At 49.9% G+C, this 17927-nt stretch overlaps 1 protein-coding gene and 1 long non-coding RNA gene across 2 annotated transcripts in view; one reads left to right on the forward strand and one right to left on the reverse strand.

Moving 5' to 3' along the window:
* Positions 1 to 5530: 5530 nt before the first annotated feature.
* On the forward strand, positions 5531 to 14795 carry TMEM218 (transmembrane protein 218). Its single transcript, XM_019550655.1, has 4 exons — positions 5531 to 5630; positions 6365 to 6475; positions 9201 to 9303; positions 14323 to 14795. The coding sequence occupies exons 2-4, from the start codon at positions 6366 to 6368 to the stop codon at positions 14455 to 14457; spliced, it is 348 nt and encodes a 115-aa protein (XP_019406200.1). The 5' UTR covers positions 5531 to 5630; position 6365; the 3' UTR covers positions 14458 to 14795.
* LOC109320513 overlaps positions 14550 to 17927 on the reverse strand; it is a 6535-nt gene continuing 3157 nt past the window's right edge. Inside the window, exon 3 of the long non-coding RNA XR_002103805.1 lies at positions 14550 to 15003. This is a non-coding gene — a long non-coding RNA (uncharacterized LOC109320513). The remainder of the gene's footprint in view (positions 15004 to 17927) is intronic.

Raw genomic sequence — 17927 nt, forward strand, 5'->3', positions numbered from 1 at the left:
CCCTTTGCAGAAGGAGGTTGGAGGAGCAAACCAGTAAAGAAGAAAAGGGCAAAAAAAAACAAGGAAAAAGGGCCAGTGAGGAGATTAAAAGGAGATGGGTAAGGGTAAACAGTGCAGAGCCATAAACCAGACTCTCCAGAGCCAAGGCAGTGCTGCTTGGGGAAAGTTTCATCCCCCCAGCTTCAAGTGACCTAGCCAGCGCAGCTTCTGCCTTAGCTAGCAAACTACAGCCAGCAGGGAATGGAGGGATAGCTGGGCTCCCAGGCATATGTTACTCCAGGAAAAGCCCTGTCCTCTCCACCAGGCTAACATAGCTGCTGGGATGAACGAAGAAACTTTTGGCATGGGAGCCAGAAGGGAATGGGCTAAGTCACCGGTGTTCAACCTTTTTTAGTAAGTGTACTGCCCAGCACCTGGACACGGAGTTGAAGGGGGGAGGGGTTTGCATATAGCTGGACACAGAGCAGAGGGTACGGGGTGGTGCACAGCTGGACGCACAGCTGGACCCAGCACAGGGTGGTGGGTGGCGGCAGTAGCCTCCGCATGCGACCTTCCCTCCCATGCTCTGGCCAGCTGGGTGGCATCTGTGTGATCCACAGGCAGGCGGCACTGCCCTCCCCCCCCAGCTTATTCAGCGTGGTGGGTAGTGGTGCTCCATCCCCATCCGTTCGCATGTACACCTAGGGCCTTCCCAAGTACCCCATTGACAACCCCTGGACTAAGTGGTTTGAAGCCCTGAACTGGGATCCCACGAGCTAGGGTGGGTGAAGAAAATCCCATCTCCTCTTCCTCATCCACTCCATTTATTAGCAGATTCATGTCAGAGCGGCAAGAGGTTTTTAATGGAGTCCCACAGTGGTTTGTTTTGGACCAAGTGCTATTTGATGCATTTATTATCTGGATGCTGGCACAGGAAGTTTCTTAAGCAAGCTTACAGATGACACAAAATTGGAAAAGATTGTGAACATTTCAGGTTATACGTGAAATATCTTGAAATTTTGGAAGGTGGGGCTGAAGCTAACATGACCAATGCAAATGCTGACAAAAAACAAGTTGTTATGCCTTGGAAAGAATAATCAAAAACACAGATACAAAATGAATGATCTGAAAGTCTTGGTGGATCACAGACTCAGTAATACTGAGTCTGCAGTGTGATACAGCTGCATCACACAAGAGAAAAAAAAATTAGGGTTGGTGCCACATCCTCCAAGAGTGCACCCTGCTCCGCTTTTTCCTAGAGTGTGATTTTTTTTATATTGGGATTTCCTAGAAAATATGCAGCGTGGGGAACATTTTTTCATTCCTAGTATGCCTCTTGCGGCGTCTCAGACTGCTTTGAGGTACTGCAACAGGCACATACTCACTTGTCTGGATGTGGCCAAAGGGACTGCAGAGGTTAGTTTACTGCTCTTCATACTAATTGTTTATTTCTCCTCCTTTGTGTATGACTTTATTTATTGAACCCAATGATCACTATGCTTGATAAACTGAGCTCTCACATTGACAGGAAGTTTTCATTGATGTGCTTCACATGAATGTCTGCACACCCTCAGTTTAAGAGCCAAACTCCTTTAGGGATCAGTAGGTGAAGTGAGTCTAGCACTACTTCTGATATGAATATAGGAAACCCAATGTAGCTCTTCAGATATCCAGTTATACTTTCAGTTCAAGGATCTTCTGATTGATTAAACCAGTAAATATTCTGAGTAACAGTGTACAGTTCTTGTTTGAATGTTGTTGAAGCCAGTTTTAAAAAGTGAGTCCATCTCCAAGAAAAAAAATGTACATAAAGGGATGTTTCATTAAACATAATGAGAAAGTAACGCTAAGGGAAGACTTGATGTTTTGATTTCCCGTTCTATTGTCTCATTTTGTCAGGTCCATACCATAGAAAATCTTGATTTAATAATTTGCTCTGGAAATATATTAAATGAAAAGTAACAAGAATAGACCCTCTAATATCACACAATATAATTGTTTGCATCTTCCTGCTTGGCATCAAAAGCAGCTAGTCTGAATGCCAGCTTCTCAAAGAAACAATACAATTTGCTATTTTTGTGAAATCTAATTCTTATTCAGTCTCTGTTAATCAAAACATTCTTCAGATAAAATTACACCAGCTCTCATATCACCTTCTCATTCCAGCTCGGCACTAATTTTGATTAAACTTTCCTATGCATTCACATGTGACAGAGTAGAATCTAGTCGAGGGAAATTGAGGATATCTTACTAAGCTTAGCATTCAAGATTCCTTCAAGTACCATCTGCGGTCCAGCAGAGATCTTCAGTCATCTCCAGGAACTGAACGGGAAGAATAAACACACAGATTTTCTTTGTCTCTACATATGGGCTGTTTCATACGTAATTATGCTTTCTCCCTGTCAGTTATTAATTTTGGCAGCAGTGGGTGTAATTTAGACCAGCATTTCTCAACCTGTGGATCACAATCCAAAAATGGGTTAGGTAGCAACGATATCTCAAAGGGTCACGAGCAAGTGGCAGAAAAACGTGCAAAAGCGTGGGTTTTCCTTTGCATGCTGGCAGTGTTCCAGCCTGCAAGGGGCTGCTTGAGGCATGGCTGGCATGCAGGCAGGGGTATGGAAGCAGCCCCAGAAGCCAGAAGAAGGTAAGTGTTTGGAGGGCCAGGGCTTGAGGACTGTCTGGGTGGGAGTGGTGGTGGGGTGTCAAGTCCCACTGCTTTCTGCCCCAGTCTAGCAGCTGGTGCGGGGCTCTGCCAATCCTGCTAGGCTGCAGCACCACCCACCCCTGGCCCGAGCCCAGCCTGCCAGCCCCTCACCACTGCAGCTCATCCACAGGGTCTCTGGGGGGCTGCAGCTGGGACTGGTCCTCCTGGTAGCTGTGGCTGGCACCAAGCTGTGCAGCCTCCATGCTCTCCATGGGGATGGGTGTTCGACTGCTCTGCTGTGTAGGTGCCACACCACTTGCACTGGCTACACTGAGGCCTGCTAGGGGGGCAGCTTATCACAAGGCCCTGCCTCCTGCCCCCCAGCTGCCCGTCTGACTCCAGTTAGTGCTCAGTAGTGCTCAGCCTGAGGCATGCAGCACTCATCCCCCTTCTCCTGGCAGCACCAGCTCTGGTTCCATGCCAGCAGGGCCCCCCATGCCACTGACTGCTTTGTGCCACTTACTGAGGCCCTCAGGGAATCTTCAGTAGCTTAGAGCAGTGAGTCTCAGCCAGGGGCACCCTCGGGTGCTCTGACGAATGAGGGGATAAATGAGATGAGCAGATCAAGTAAGCAAAAAAGTAGGGGTGCACCAATAGAGATTTTTGTGGCCAATACCAATAGCTGAATTTTAAGGAGGCGTATCAGCTGATACCGATCTGATTTCCAATACCAGCCCAGCAGCTTGGAGAGCTCCCTGTAGCTGGTAAGTCTGGTGTGGTTGAAGAGGAGAGGAGAGGGAAGGGGCATAGCGGGGCAGATCAAGGCCCCTGCAGGGAGGAAGGCTGGGGCAGGGGCTGCTTAGCCAGGGTGGGGTGGGCGTGGGATGGAGCGGCAGCTCATCCAGGGGGTGCGGGGAGGGGAGGCAGCTCCTGCCTCTTGGCTTGGAGCCGCTGGTCTGGCAGCTCATCCAGTACTCACCTGCTTGTCCAGTGGCTCCTGCTGCTACTCCCGATGCTTGTCCGGGAGCGCATGGGGGGAGCATGTGCTCTTGGATCTGTGTGGGGTGGGTTGGGGCTGGGGCTGCACTAAGCTCTTCCCGGTAGGGCGGGGCTGCACTGGGAAGGGCATATGGGGGTCTGCAGCCACAAATTCACTGTAGACCCTTCCCAGCCCCACCCTGCCAGAAAGAGCTTGGCACAGCCCCAGCCCGCCCCATACAGACCCGGGGGCATGCGCTCCCCCCATGCCCTCCCGGACAACTGATGGGAGCAGAGGCGGGAGCCGCCAGACAAGCACTGGGTGACTGCCAGACTCATGGCTCCTGGCCAAGAGGCACACAGTGGCAGAATCCACTCCATCTCCCCACGACCCCCGGATGAGCAAACGCTCTGTCCCACACCCTTCCCGCCTTGGCTGGGCAGCCCCTGCCCCAGCCCCACTCCTCACAGGAGCCTTAATCTGCACCCCCCATGTCCCTTCTCTCCCCACTCCCCTTCCACCACACCAGACCTACCAGCTGGAGGCAGCTCTCCATGTTACCAGGCTGTGCTCCTCACCGCCTGTGCTGTGCTGCAGCTGCACGCACTGGCCATTTATCAGCCAAATTATTGGCCTGATATGGGCTGATTTCCGATATATTAAATTTTCTTTGTATTGGTGCTGATCCGATAACGGCCCAATGCATTAGTGCACCTCTACAAAAAAGCACAGGCTCTGGCTTCTCCCAGCGTGGGTGATCTGCCAATCCAAGGGCTGCTTCTTTGCAAGCAGCTAGGGGCCGAGGGCAAGTGCCTGCCAGCACTGGGGAACGGGGCTGGGTGCCAAGGCTACAACAGGGCAGGGGACTGTGGGCTGGGCACCAGCAGGGCCAGGGGGCTGTGGCTTGGGACAAGCCCTCCATCCTTACAAATGGGTCCCGATATGAAAACAGTTGAGAACCACTGATTTAGGCTATGGGGATAAAGCCTGCAGGTTCAGCTACTGATGATTATTTATGTAAAAATGTGTGTCAGGATTCTAGATCATTGTTGAACTGTCTTTATATTGTAAAACCCCATTTAGAAATGGATTTTGATGCGTTTGTAATTTGGTCGTTGGAACTATATAAGAACAGGATGAAGGTAAGTTGAAGGCCAGGGCAGCACACGGATTTGCTCATGAGTCCGAGGAGAGGTTGCCCTCCCTCTGTGACCGCTAGAAGGGTCTGACAAGGATTTAATAAATCCCTTATTTAGGATGTAACATCAGCACCCACAGCAGACTGGCCATCTTGGGGTTTGGCTAATGTTCTGTACAGGAGTTTAACCTATTTTCCCGCGGATACTGTTTTCAGCAACTGAATCGTGGAGGAGGCCCAGGCCGGCTGAGCAGAGCGCAGGGTCCGCGGCGGAGTCCCCTGCCGCCCTGCAGCAGCCCCGCGGCGGCAGCGTTCGCCCGGGCGGCCAGGCTCCAGCTCCTCGGCGCTTGCCGAGCGAGACGTAGCGGGGAAGGGTGACGGGGCCCCGGACCGACGGACACCGCCGCTAGGGACCATGGCACAGCCAGCTTTGCCCAATGGGGGCCGCCGCTTGGCGCTCGGTGCCGCCCCCCAGCCAATGGGAGCCCTCTAGGGCTGGTTCTGGTCGCCCGAAGAAACTGCAGGGGGGAGATGATGAAAGGCGGGTGCTGACTGGTGCGTGTGGAACAACCTTCCATAGAAGCTGCTCTGCGATTGGTTCTCCCGAGCATCCCGTCAGGAGCGCCTGCGTCCAGGCGGAGCCCGGCGTGGGGGACGCTGCAGGCGTCAGGTCGCAGTCGCCGTGCTGGCCGGGTGGGGCGGCGCAGCCGGGAGCCGTGGGGACAAGTCCTCCTGACCCGGCGCCGGTAGCAGGCTGGGGCCCGCCGGGCGGCGCGTCCCTCCTCCCCGCGGCCGCAGCTCTCCCGCGCTTCGTCCGCCCGCCGGGCTCCCAGCACGGTCCTGCCTGAGGACCGGCCTCGGGTGAAGGCGTCCCGCGTCTGTCTAGGGTGGGTGACAGCATATTTTCCCACCTTGTATTGGAAGCGCTGAATGGATATTTAACCATTAATCGTTACAAAAGCCAGGCTAGTCTGAAAGGTCACTTCCAAACTTGGAAAATGCCCAGCACTGTATGCAGTACACTAAAGTCTCTCCGTGTACTTGGCTAAGGTGCACACCTTCATTTATTTTCCAGTCATAATTACCTTGCATCTAGGTGGCAGTTCTTACCTCAGAGGATCCCAAATGAGTCTATGTGTTTAATATGTGCCTTTGCAGATGACATGCAATGATCATTTCATTTGCCACTTTTAAGGTGGAATGCAGCAACTGTTGTTACATGGTGCTGCTGTGCACTACAACAGGCATGTAAGATGAATCCTGTACGAAGCTAGGACTGGAGCAGGAATTTAGTTAACTATAGTTAACAAATAACTATTAGCATTGTATCTTGTTTCCTACATTTCTAGCATTTTATACCATTACCTGGAGAGTGACTACCGTGAGACTGTTAGTCTCATTCTCATAAAAAATCAGCAGTCTCAGAAATAACTTTATGTCTGTGCACTACTTTTCCAAGGTGTTTTCTTTAAGTGGATTGTTAAGGCCAAAGTGTTTGATTTTTATTTGTTTAAAGGTACAGTTTTCAGAAAAAGGAGATTTCTGGAGGTTATTCTGTGTGGTGTAGGGGAGGCTTTGTGCTGAGCTCAAGTTGGTCTGCTGATGCATCTTTCTCTTCCAGAATGGCTGGCACCATTATTGGAGTTGGACCAGGAGTGTTTATTGTAGCACTGCTCTGGGTGTTAGTATTGCTGCTTTGTGTGCTGTTATCCAGGGCATCTGGCTTTGAAAGGTAAGGACATCTGTCTTTAAAAATAAAAGCATGTAGAGAAAACAGCTGACTTGGATTTCAAGTAGGGGTGCACCGATATGGATGGCAGACTGTTAATGAGTCAGATCAGCCAATACTGATCCAATTGTCAATACGTAGCCAGGCAGCTTAGAGAGCAGTGTCTGGCTGGTAAATCTGTTGGGGGTGGGCAGATCGAGACTCCCATCATGAGGGAGGAAGTGGGGCTGGGGCAGGGCGGGGTGTGGGATAGGGCCATAAGCAGCTCGTCCAGAGGGTGGGCAAGGGGGGCAGGGCTGTCCCTAGCAAGGGGCATATCAGGGTGACCTCCCCGGGCCCCATGCTTTGGGGGGCTCTGCAGAGCTGGGCAGAGCGGCCATGACCCCTCCTGCAGGGCCCACCTAATGCCAGTGACTCCATGCTGCCGCCGCCGGTTTCATATCCAGCCACTTGCAAACTTCCCCTTCCCCACTGCCACCGGCTTCTTCGTGTCCAGGTCCCACACAGGCTGATTTGCCCCAGGCCCTGCACCCTGTTAGGCTCGTCTCTGGAGTGCAGGGCAGCTCCTGCCACTGCGCACCCCCAGGGAGGGCATGGGGGCGCACATGCCCCTCCCAGATCTATGCATGAGGTGAGAGTGGGCTGCCACTGCAGGCTGGGGCCACAGGCAGTTCCAGGCTCTTCCCAGCGGGGTGGGGGGGCTGATCCGGGACTGCACTTGGAGTGGGCAGCGGCAGCACTGGGAGGGGGGCTGCGGTGAACTTTGGGGTGGCTCTAGCCTCCCCATAGCTCCCCTCCCAGCACTGCTGCTGCCTGCCCCTAGCGCAGCCCTGGCCCAGCACTGCCCACAGCGGCAGCCTGCCCTTGCCCCATGCATAGATCCAGGGAGCACATGCCCCCCCTTGCCACCTTCCAGGGAGCATGCAGCGGCAGGAACTGTGCCCCCTGAGTCGCAGGGAAGGGAGCAGGGCGGCAGATTGCCATTAAAGGCCCCCCATAGCTCTGCTGGTGTTGTATTGCCGCCTTGCTCCCCTCCCTGCAACCTGGCATGACTGGGGACAGAAGAGCCTCACAGGGATCTCCTAGTGGCTGCTTGCTTTGCACTGCCCCGATGATGTGCCTCCTGCACACAGGGCTGCACTAAGGGAAGCAACATGGGGCTCTGCCACTCAAAGCAGCAGCAGGCGCAGGAGGCGTGTTGCCAGGGCAGCAGGGGGCAAGGAGATCCTGGGGCAGCCCCACTGTTCCCAGCCATGCCAAGTTGTGCCTGTGGGGCTACATCAGCCACGGAGGAAGGAAGCAGGGTGGGAGCTGGGGCCCGCAGCCTGTCCCCCCTGCATAGATCTTGGGGCACGGTTCCCCCCTGACCCCAGGAGTGCGCGCAGCCATCGGGAGCCAGCTCTGCCCCTGCCTGAGCTCACAGCAGGCAGGCAGCAGTGGGGGAGCTGGCTCCATGCTCTTGCTGCAGCCGCCTTCTGTTGGGGGCAGGGAGCTGTGGACCTGGGTCCCTGGCCCCATCGCCCTGGCAGCTGCCCCCTACCCCCCAGCAGGGCAAGACAGCAGGAGCTGTGGGTGGGAGGCAAGAAGCCCCAGCAGAGCTGTTGGGGGGAAGTGAGGGGCATCAGCAGGGCTGGGGGGACCTTTAATTTTAATCATGGCTTTTGGGGTTTTTAATCAGAGAATTTGCAATTTTTTATCTTGGAAAACTGGGATCCCTGCTTATCAGTGACATTATCTTCCATATCAGCCAAAAAAAGCCACGTACCTATAATGTCAATTTTTTCCTTTTATTGGTACCCATACGATATGGACTGGTGCACCTCTAATTTCAAGAAACGGATTCTTAAATTCATAGTCTGAATGGGCCCTATTTTAACTTCCTGCCACAGAATACTCACGTTCATTGGGATTTAGTTGAGTTTATAAACACAACTTTGCTTAGTTTGTTGTTCTTTTTGCATAAAGTGCTATATAGCACATGGACCTATATTACACATAGGACAGGATTTTTGGTGGTGATAGTCTTTTGTCACTGCTAAAAGTGTTCCTTTAGGATCTGGCTTCTACTGTTTGCGTTTTGCCCAAAGATTAAATCACTTCTGAAGCCTCTTACTCTAACACTCAAGTGTAGTTCTTGGGCAGGCAGTTGACTAACCAGAATAACCACCCTTCCTTCCTTGTTTGTTTGTTTTAAATTTGCTTAGTAAATCAAGATATGGCCCATGAAAATCTAATAGATTATCAAAATTATTGCTGAAAGCAAATGTAACTATTATAGACAAGAAGCATAGATAGTATTCGGTAAAAAGATGCAGCAGCAGAATGTACAATTCAGCTTTGTGGCAGGACAGATTTTTCAATGCCAGATAAGGAGATAAGTGGGAACTGAGTGTCCAGTTGCCCAGGCACTCTTGAAAATCAGGTTTTCCATATCCTATAGGGAATGGCAGTAATTTTAGGACGTTCATACTTTCTTTACGTTTTAATAGAAAAGACAAAAGAAGAATAGGACTTCCTTGCATACGAGATGAATGCATATTCATTCAGATGCTCTGAATACTTGGTGTAGGATTGTAGGGAGGGTTTTGTCACTGAGCTGGAATGAGTATGCTGATGAGGTACTACTGATAGATAGAATGCAGTATCATTCGTTGTAAATGTGTTTTTAAAGAGAGCTCTGGGACTGGGACTCAACAGTGAGATTGTCCCTGTCTGATTCTTTTCTCAGATTCTCGGTTGTTCTGGTCTTTATTTCTGCTCTGATCATTACTTTGGTTCTTTGGTTTTTCCCTCGTGCCAGTGAGTTTCCAGAGCCAACTACAGAAATGAAGGTAAAACATTTTCTTTTCCCCGTTTTAATCCTTTTGTCTTGATTCTTCTCATTCAATCTAGGCTTATTACAAAACAGATACTGTACCCCAGATGCCCCACCTTGCGAACCAGCAAGAATGTAACCAAATAGTAGTTTTATTTTTTGCAAAGCTCATTTCCATAACTATTCAAGCTACTCTATACAACTGGCTTCCAATTACATAAATCTGTCTTGAGAAAATCAGTTCTTGAATCTTTCTCTTATCGTTGGCAATAGTTCGTGTTAGTGCTTGCTTTAAGTAATGACTCTTTTTAGATTTCTGATTTTAAAATTTTCTACTGCTTTCTCTAAGCATGTTTTCCTATCATGGGAACCTTCCCTGTTCTGGAGTAAAATCCTTGAGGCATTGCAATGCATGATAAAATTCCCATTGATTTTTGCACCAGTGGCAATGCAGAGCAGAGGCAGGGCAATCCTGTGCAGGCTCTGGACGGCTTCACCAGGAAGTGCTGGCAGCAAGAGGGGGAGGGGCTACTTTTACCCCACGCCAAGCAGCAGTTTCTCTCACATGCTGCCTCTGCTGAGCCTGAGCCCCAGCTCCAGGCTCACTTGTCCTGGCTGAGCAGCAGCAGCAGCAACAACAGCAGCAACCAAGGCAAAATTTTTTGCTCAATGTGGCAGGGAAATCAGCTTCTCCCTCTCACTGCCGCCGCGCAGGTTTTGCCAGTTGAACCTTTGCAGATGTTACATTTTGAAACGGGCTTTGTGGCCCATTTTAGCCACACTTCTGCAAGTAAGAGTCCCTTGAAAGTGGTCACGGCTGACAACAGAGTAACAGAGATTCCAGCTGACTGCATACAACTCAATTGTTATCAAAAGGCAAAACATCAGTTATTTTTAGCTGCTGTTACACGCTTTTCCAAAAAAGCAGTTATTCATTTTTGGCTTAGTCTAAGTGACTTGAAAAACAGATTCTTATTCTATTTTTCCAGGCTACTGCTTATGATTTAAAGAGCAGTAAAAAACCACTGGGCTAGTTTTTTGTTTTATAACCTTATTTGTTCTGTTAGCCCTGGTTGAGATGGAGGATCTGCTTGAATTCTGCTCACATCAGACTGTTTAAGCTTGTTTCTACTTGTTCTTTCCTTCCTTCTTTCAGCTCAGTCTCCCATACCTCATGTATGTGTTTGGGTTGGGGATATTAGAGTGCTCTGTTTTAGGTGCCATTCCCCCTGTTCTAATAATGTATAGAAGAATATTATTTTTCTCTATATCGATTTGTTTGATTAGGTTTGGGTGCATCTACACATTCATTAATGCACAGTAACCAGAGTTACTGTACAGTAGTGCCGGCACATGCCTTTTTACTGACGCTGCTATGCAGTAGCCTAATAATATTGTGCAGTAGTATATTAGTACTATTTCTGCTGTGTTGTGCTACTGCGCAGTTAGTGTATCATGTAGATGTGCCCTTTGAGAGCTCTCTCTCTCTCTCTCTCATTACAAGGTTGTTGGGTTTTGTTGTCTCCTGGCTATGAACAATTCAGGTAAATTTTGGAAGCAAGATCAAGGGCAATAGTGGAAATAGGACAAGTTACGTGTCAGGGAGAATTAGAAGGCTTATTTACAGGATCTCCAGTGCTGGCCCCTGCAGTAGTCTTGCTTGATAGAATATCAATAATACATGATCTGAGCTTTCTGTACCTGAAGCTTGCTAATTGGCTAATTAAAAAGTGAAACACGTTGAATGAGCAAACATATCGCCCACCAGAGACTTGTTCTGTAGCAGAGCCAAGGTCAAGCTTGTGTTAATGCTGTTCCACAAAACTCCCATTTTTTGTAAGCAGTGTTGGAGCAATCCCAAGAGTTGGGAGGTTGATTTCAGAACACTCCTTTTTCTGGTTGGTATGTCTCACTAACACTGTCTCCCTTTTGTGTCTGCATCTTCACTGAATAATAAGATTCTTTTCCAGCCTCCATGTGAAAAGAATCATATAACAGCTTCCATCTCAGAATCGAGGCCTGTAAGCTTCAGAATAGCCCTGAGCTAACAGAACTCAGTTTACTAGTGTCACATGTAGTTGTAGGTACTATACAAATACAGTAACTGAAATCTTGTCCAGGTGGAGTAAAATATTGACTGGAGTCAACCAGTGAAGATGGAGCTATGTTTTCTCTTCCATGTCATGAAGCTGGGGAGGCAACACGTGCAACAACAGCCCCTACAATGTCCGTCATGGAACTTCACATGTATGAGCAGTGATACCAGGCCCATTATGTATGATTAGTATTTTCTTGCTCCATGGAACTAACTCTTCCATTAGAAATAGACTTGAGACCAGAAAGTAGTAAATCGTTCATCATTCAAGTACTTTCTACACAAATCTACTCTCAATATGTAGCATTAGAACCACACCCCTAGGAATGGGACCCAGAATAGATGAAGTACCAGCAGTGAGGCTTAAATTTCACGTTAGTAGGATGCATACATCTCCCTATCTGGCTTTTCCTTTTTTAAGATACCAAAAAAATTTATCTTAGTTGACGTATCATTTAGTAGTTAGAGCTAGGAATAATGAGACGGGACTTCTGCTTTGTACGTCCAGCTATAGCAGAGATTTTTTTTGTGCCTTAGGTAAGTCACTTTCCTTGTTTATGCCTCCGTTTCTCTCTTTGAAACAGGTATAATATGTATATATCTTTTACATAGCTGGTAGTGGGAGGGAGGGACTGCCTCAGCACTGTGACTTTCTTGAATGGAGAATGTTCCATAGAAAATAGTGGTACTGAGTCTGGACTTGGGCAGATTTCCCACTGAAGTCAGGAACTCTACCGGTCTAGTTTGTGTCCTCAAAACCTTCTATTGCAACCCCCCTTCTGTGGGCAGAGATGAGACTGTCTGTCTGCAGGGACTGCAGGTATTTTCCTTTTTTCTGGGAACTGCTGTGTTGACAGTTCTGCATGTACTTTCTCATCCCATTGATATACCTAAAGATGCATCATGTGAACGCATGGGGAAAAATTTCTCTAAAGAAATTCCAAGGTTTTAAAAGATTTTCCACCAGGTGATTCTTGAATACTCCATCCAGTATATTCATCTCTTAGCTGCCCATATGCAACTTTGTAATAGTCATATCACCACTGCACAGGTGCAGAGTATGTAGGGGCCCAAGGGCTGTGCCCCCTCTTGGGAAGAAGATAGGGTGATCACCTGTCCCTAACTGTGCAGGATGGTCCTGAAATGGGAACATTGAGTCCCGTTCCCAGGCTGCTTGACTCCAGAACAGCATTTGTCCTGGATTCCCAGTATCATGCAGGGATTCAAGTTTTCCTTTTACCATGGGAAATGGCAGATTTCCCCTTGCAGGCTGGCAGAATTCCAGCCTGCAAGGGGCTGCAGGGACCAGGACGCAGGGGGTGCTGTATGCGCACGCACACACACACACACAGAGCCAGGAATACAGCCCCAGGCAGGTAAGTCTATGGGGGGAAGAGGAGGCAGATTGAAGCCCCCATGGTGAGGGAGGGAGTGGGGCAGGGGCTGGGCCTGAGGGCGGTACCTAGCCAGGGCAATGCATGGGGCCTAGAGCTGGGGCAGGGAATGGGACAGAGCCATGGACAGCTAATCCAGCAAGTGGGTGGGGGGACAACTTCCTGCTTCTGTGTGCATTCCTGGGGAGGGGAGGTAGGGTGGGCATGAGCCCCCCAGATCTAAGCTTGGGGCAAGGGCAGATGCTGCCCTCCCCTGGGAGCCCCACACCAGCTGCACTGCCATGGGGTGCCCCCTGCCCGCCCAACAGCAGGAGCAGCAGTGGTGGTGCAGAGTTGTGGCAGCAGCCATGGCAGTACAGCCAGTGTAGGGATCCCAGTAGGAGGGCAGCAGGATGGAGAGCCCTGAGCTAACAGCGAGCAGCCCACATGTGCCCCTGCCCCCTCAGCTCTACTCTAGCAACATCTCTTCAGTAACAGGCACCAGGTCTTGTTCTGCACCCCTGGTCCCAGTTGTGCCCACCGTCAATACATCACTGGACCAAATAACATAGATTTTTAGATCCAGGGTTCAGTCACCTATGCCTGTACCAACATATAATGCCACCACCTGCTTACAGTGGCCAATGTAAAAAGCAGAAAAAAACAGTGAGGGAATCTGTGTGAAAGAATGAATAGGCACCAATTTAACATTAATTCCAGAAAGAGAAAAGCTACAACATTCCATCACTGACCTCAGAGTAGTTGACTTGAACATGAAACTGCAGAACAAGAAATCAACCACAGACTGGATTTTGTGCTAAGTATGGTCTCAGCTGAAATCATGTGCATCTCAATGGGTTAACTGCCTTGTTTATCTCCTTTTATCCCTTCCGCCCACCTTCACCTCTCAGCAGTGCTGCATCTTTTCCTTCCCTTTTCCCTATCTTTTGTATTTAAATTACCTTACTCACTTCTGTTTAGTACACTTGCACCTTGCAAGTTCATGAAAGTTCATGCTTCCTTTAATGAGTTAGTCTGTAAGGGCATTGATACACATGCCTGATGTGTGCTCCGATGTGTCCTAATTAGAATGTGTCTGAGCAAACTAGATTAGTTGAGTCTGCTGGAGTGTACTAATTAGCACACTGTGACAGCCTTGGCATCACATGTACTCAGCATCCCTGAGCTTCAAAATGGCAGTAAGGGGTGCTTTCACTAAAGCTTGTTCAACCATTAAACTAAAGCTCAGGCCAAGCTCCCACCATTTTGAAGTGTGGGACACTGAACACAAGATCCTGTGAGTGCTTTAAATAGAGTGGCTCCTGAGAGCTGCTCTAATTAAAGTGCCTCCTCCCCTACCCTGACCCCGGAGCATGTGTAAAGACACCCTAAGGTGCCATAGTGCCCTGCCTTCTGTCACAGAAGCTGTAAGCCTGTCTCATACTTTTTTAAATTGAAGACTCTGGTTGAATTGGCTTGGTATTGGCACGATGCAGCATTACTTTTGTTATGGACGATATAGAAACAAATGCTGAGTTGTGTAACTTATTCTTTCCATTCTTTTCAGATTGTGGATACCTTTTTCATTGGCCGCTATGTCCTGGTCTCTGTTCTCAGCCTGATATTTCTTGGAAGCCTCTTCCTGGTTCTTGTTTACCATGTTCTGGAACCAGTGTATGCCAAACCACTCAGAGTTAACTAACTATCCCAAGATCCAAGGCAGGTAGTATGACACCAGTTGGGCAATGAGAATATTCCCCTTCAAATTTCTGAAGAAGCTTTCTGTTCATGGTGTTATATAAACAATGAGTTCCAGAACCAGCGTCTGTTTGAAGTGCCAGAAATCTCCAAATAGGAATTTCAGTATGCGTATGCTTTGCACAGGCTAATTAAGAGTTTGCGGCCTTTTGTAGAGCCAAGAAAAGCTTGCTGGCAGAGAAAAACTTGTTTACAGACCAAATCAGATTCTTTTGTATTTATTCTTGGGAGTATTTCCATGATCTCCATTTTGGAGAAAATAAAAGAACAAGAACAAGTGAATTTCTCTCTATTGTTAATCACGCTCATGAGCGGATCCAGGATTTTGGAAAGGGGTATAAGAGTAGCGACCTGCACTGCAGGAGTAGCTGCACCCTGGCTCCCAGTATTCCCTAGTTGTAGGCAGATTATGCCACAAGAGCAGAACAAGTTTCTCAAGCAGGTAAGAATCTTCTTTTTCCCTACTCCCTTCCCCTCCCATTCTACACTGCTGAGCCGAGGATGTGGGCGAGGCTCCAGAGCTACTGCAGTTAGCTGCACAGGGAGTCAGGTTTGGCTAGAGACAGCAGCAGTAGTTATGGCAGTAGGCAGGTTCCCTTCCCCCACTCCTGGGATGGCAGGGAACACCAAGGGGACTAAGCAGGGCGGGGAAACCTGCCCACTACTGCTGCTGGCTCTGGTTGAGCTCAGCTCCATATGGAGCCTGGGTGGAGTGAGCAGGAGTGACTCTGGAGGCTGCCCCCCTTCCCCTAAGGCAGCCAGAGAAAGCAGCTGTAATGGGGAGGGGAGGGACTGTGCCACAGCATGGAGAGGAAGGGAGTGAGAATTCTTTACATGGCAATTTAAAAGTCCCTGGCAGCTTCTCCCATGGCATGGGGTTGTATCTGTGCTACTGCAACCTCCCCTCCCCCCAGTGGATCTCCTTCTGATCACTAATAATGGCAAAACTTGCATGGAATTGAGAAGTACTTAAAAAGTCCCAAAATACTTGATCCCTGAATTGTAGACATAGGGCTCGAAATGGGTGCGGCACAGAATTCTTAGTTGTCCCAGATTGTGGCCTCATACAAATACCATGTTGAAAGTCTTTCTGTTTTCTCTCTTTCTGATTAAAACTTGGAACGGATTAAGTGTCAAAATAAAAAAGGAGCTGAGTTTGAACTGTGGGTATCAAAGGTTTGTATCAATTCTGATTCTTTTAGGCACTTGTTCTATTTTGAAACAGCTGATTCCCCTGTGTGTTCCCTGCTAGCCTGTAAGCAGGCTCATGAAAGGGGACCTGCCTGCCACTGTTGCTGCCACTGTCATTTTCTCCAGCAGTATTTCATTGTACAACAGCAGCTGCAGGTGAGAGAGGGGCTGAATGGGAGGGGATGGAAGAAAGAGTAAGGCTGAGCAAGGAGGGAAGGAGAGGGGGTGCTGAGAGCAGGGCAGGTAAGGAGAGGGAGAGTTTTACTTAATTCAGGAACTGAACACAAACAAAACAAACCGCACACGCTTTGGCTGCTGTTCTGGTCTACCCATCCTGAGGGAAGGGAGTTGGAAGTGGGGGTGCAGCAACCCTTGCAGCACCAGCTGCTGCTCCCCCCACCCCACTTGATTCAAACCAAGTGATTTTTGTAAAGTCTTACACATTCAGTTGAGGGTTGGATTGTCATTAGGGGCTCTTCTTTTCTTCCCTGTAAAGAAAACAAACCAAATCCATGTAATCCTTTCCAGTGGTTTGTTTAGTTGTATTAACTAGAACCCAACAGATCTATTTATTTCCCTTCCCTCCATGCAAGAGGAAAACTGTTGAGGCCGTCTCAGAGGCCAATGGTTGCCTGTTTCCTGAGAAACATAAAGGTTATGTTTTTCATTACTTTGGAGACCTCCTTCTGTGCAGCTTTAGAGGTATCTTACTTCACTCATGAACTCAGCTGAAGGCTGGGTCCAACACATGCCTTTTTGGAAACGTTTTACATTCTGTATTTACTTGGTCAAACTATAGCCTGCAGGCCAGATCCAGCCTGCAAAGGGGCTTTGGCCTGCAGCAGGTCCCTTGGTCCCACCTGGCCAAGGCAGCGCCCAGGCATGGCATGTCCTGCCACCCCCTAGGCACACAGCAGGGCTGTGGGAGCTCTGCATCTGGACTGGCTTTCTAGGCATCCAAGGCTGCTGCCACTGCCCCCAGCCCTGAAGTAGCAGTGAGGTCCAGTGCACACAAACCTGGCCTTATGTGCCCCACACTGGCTCTGGGCTCAGTAGTGGCAGTGCTGGACAGAAACTGCTGCTCAGTGCGGGGCAGAAATGGGCCTTCCCCCTCACCACCACCACCACCACCAGTGCTTCCTGGTGCAGCCACATGGGGCTGTCCTGCATCACCACTGTCTCATGGAGCAGCAGTGGCAATGCAGAGCAGATGCAGGGCAGCTCTGTGTATGCTCTGGGCAGCTTGACCAGGAAGTGCCGGAAGGGAGATGAGCCATTTTACCCCACGCTGAGCACCAGTTTCTCTCCCATGCTGTCTCTACTGAGCCTGGGCCCCAGCTCTGGGCTCACCTGTTCCAGCTGAGCAGCAGCAGCAGGCAAACAAACTGTTGCTTGGCATGGGGGGAAAGCACCCCCTTCCCCTCACCACTGCCACCACGCAGGTTTTGCTGCAGCTGGCCAGAGCATGTACGGCACTGGGCTACCATGCAGCTCCATCACCGCCGCCTCTGGGCTGTCCTGTGCGGCAGCATTTGTAGTGCAGGCCAGCTCAGAGGCAGCAGCGATGGAGCCATATGGTGTGCTGGGCAGCTGCACCCAAAACTGCTTGGCCGTCCTGAGGGGGCAGGGTTGCTTTCTCTCCATGCCAAGAGACAGTTTCTGCCCAACGGCTGCTGCTATTGCTCGGCCCAGATTGGCAAGCCTGGGGCACACGGGATTGGGGCTGCATGTGCTGGTCCCTGTGGCTACTGCAGGGCTGGGGGCAGCAGTGGTGGCAGCCAAAAGAAGCTGCTCCAGCCCTGCTGCATGCCCAGAGGTGACAGGACACAACACAGCTGGGTGGTGCCAAGTGAGTACAGGCACTCTTGGCAGTGTTGGGGAGGTGTTGTAGGGTGCCTGGGCTCTGGGCAGTTGTAGTGCGAGGGCTGATCAGCTCAGGAGGGCCCATGTGGGGGCTCCCATGCGCACCCCAACATCCCCACAAACCCTCCCCAAACCTCACAACCCTCCCCCCCACAAAAAGAAAAATCACAGACCCCACATATACCACACCCACCTATACTCTCCCCCACTTCCTCCCCCCCACATGCCTCGGGGGGTGGGGAGCCTTACCCATACATGCACACACTTGAAGTAGCGCCTTCTGATATCTAGCCTAAATCTACCCTCTGCCAGCTTGTGACCGTTATTCCTGGTCACTCCTGGCAGTGCTCGGGGGAACAG

The sequence above is a fragment of the Crocodylus porosus genome, unplaced genomic scaffold, assembly GCF_001723895.1.
Source record: "Crocodylus porosus isolate Cpor-Errol unplaced genomic scaffold, CroPor_comp1, whole genome shotgun sequence".
NCBI classification, from domain to species: Eukaryota; Metazoa; Chordata; order Crocodylia; family Crocodylidae; genus Crocodylus; species Crocodylus porosus.

Excerpts from the sequence above, each read along its gene's own strand:
- TMEM218 (XM_019550655.1), top strand. The coding sequence starts at position 6,366 with ATGGCTGGCACCATTATTGGAGTTGGACCAGGAGTGTTTATTGTAGCA. Across the intron at positions 6,476-9,200 it reads AGGGCATCTGGCTTTGAAAG|ATTCTCGGTTGTTCTGGTCT; the intron begins GTAAGGACATCT and ends TTCTTTTCTCAG. Across the intron at positions 9,304-14,322 it reads AGCCAACTACAGAAATGAAG|ATTGTGGATACCTTTTTCAT; the intron begins GTAAAACATTTT and ends CATTCTTTTCAG.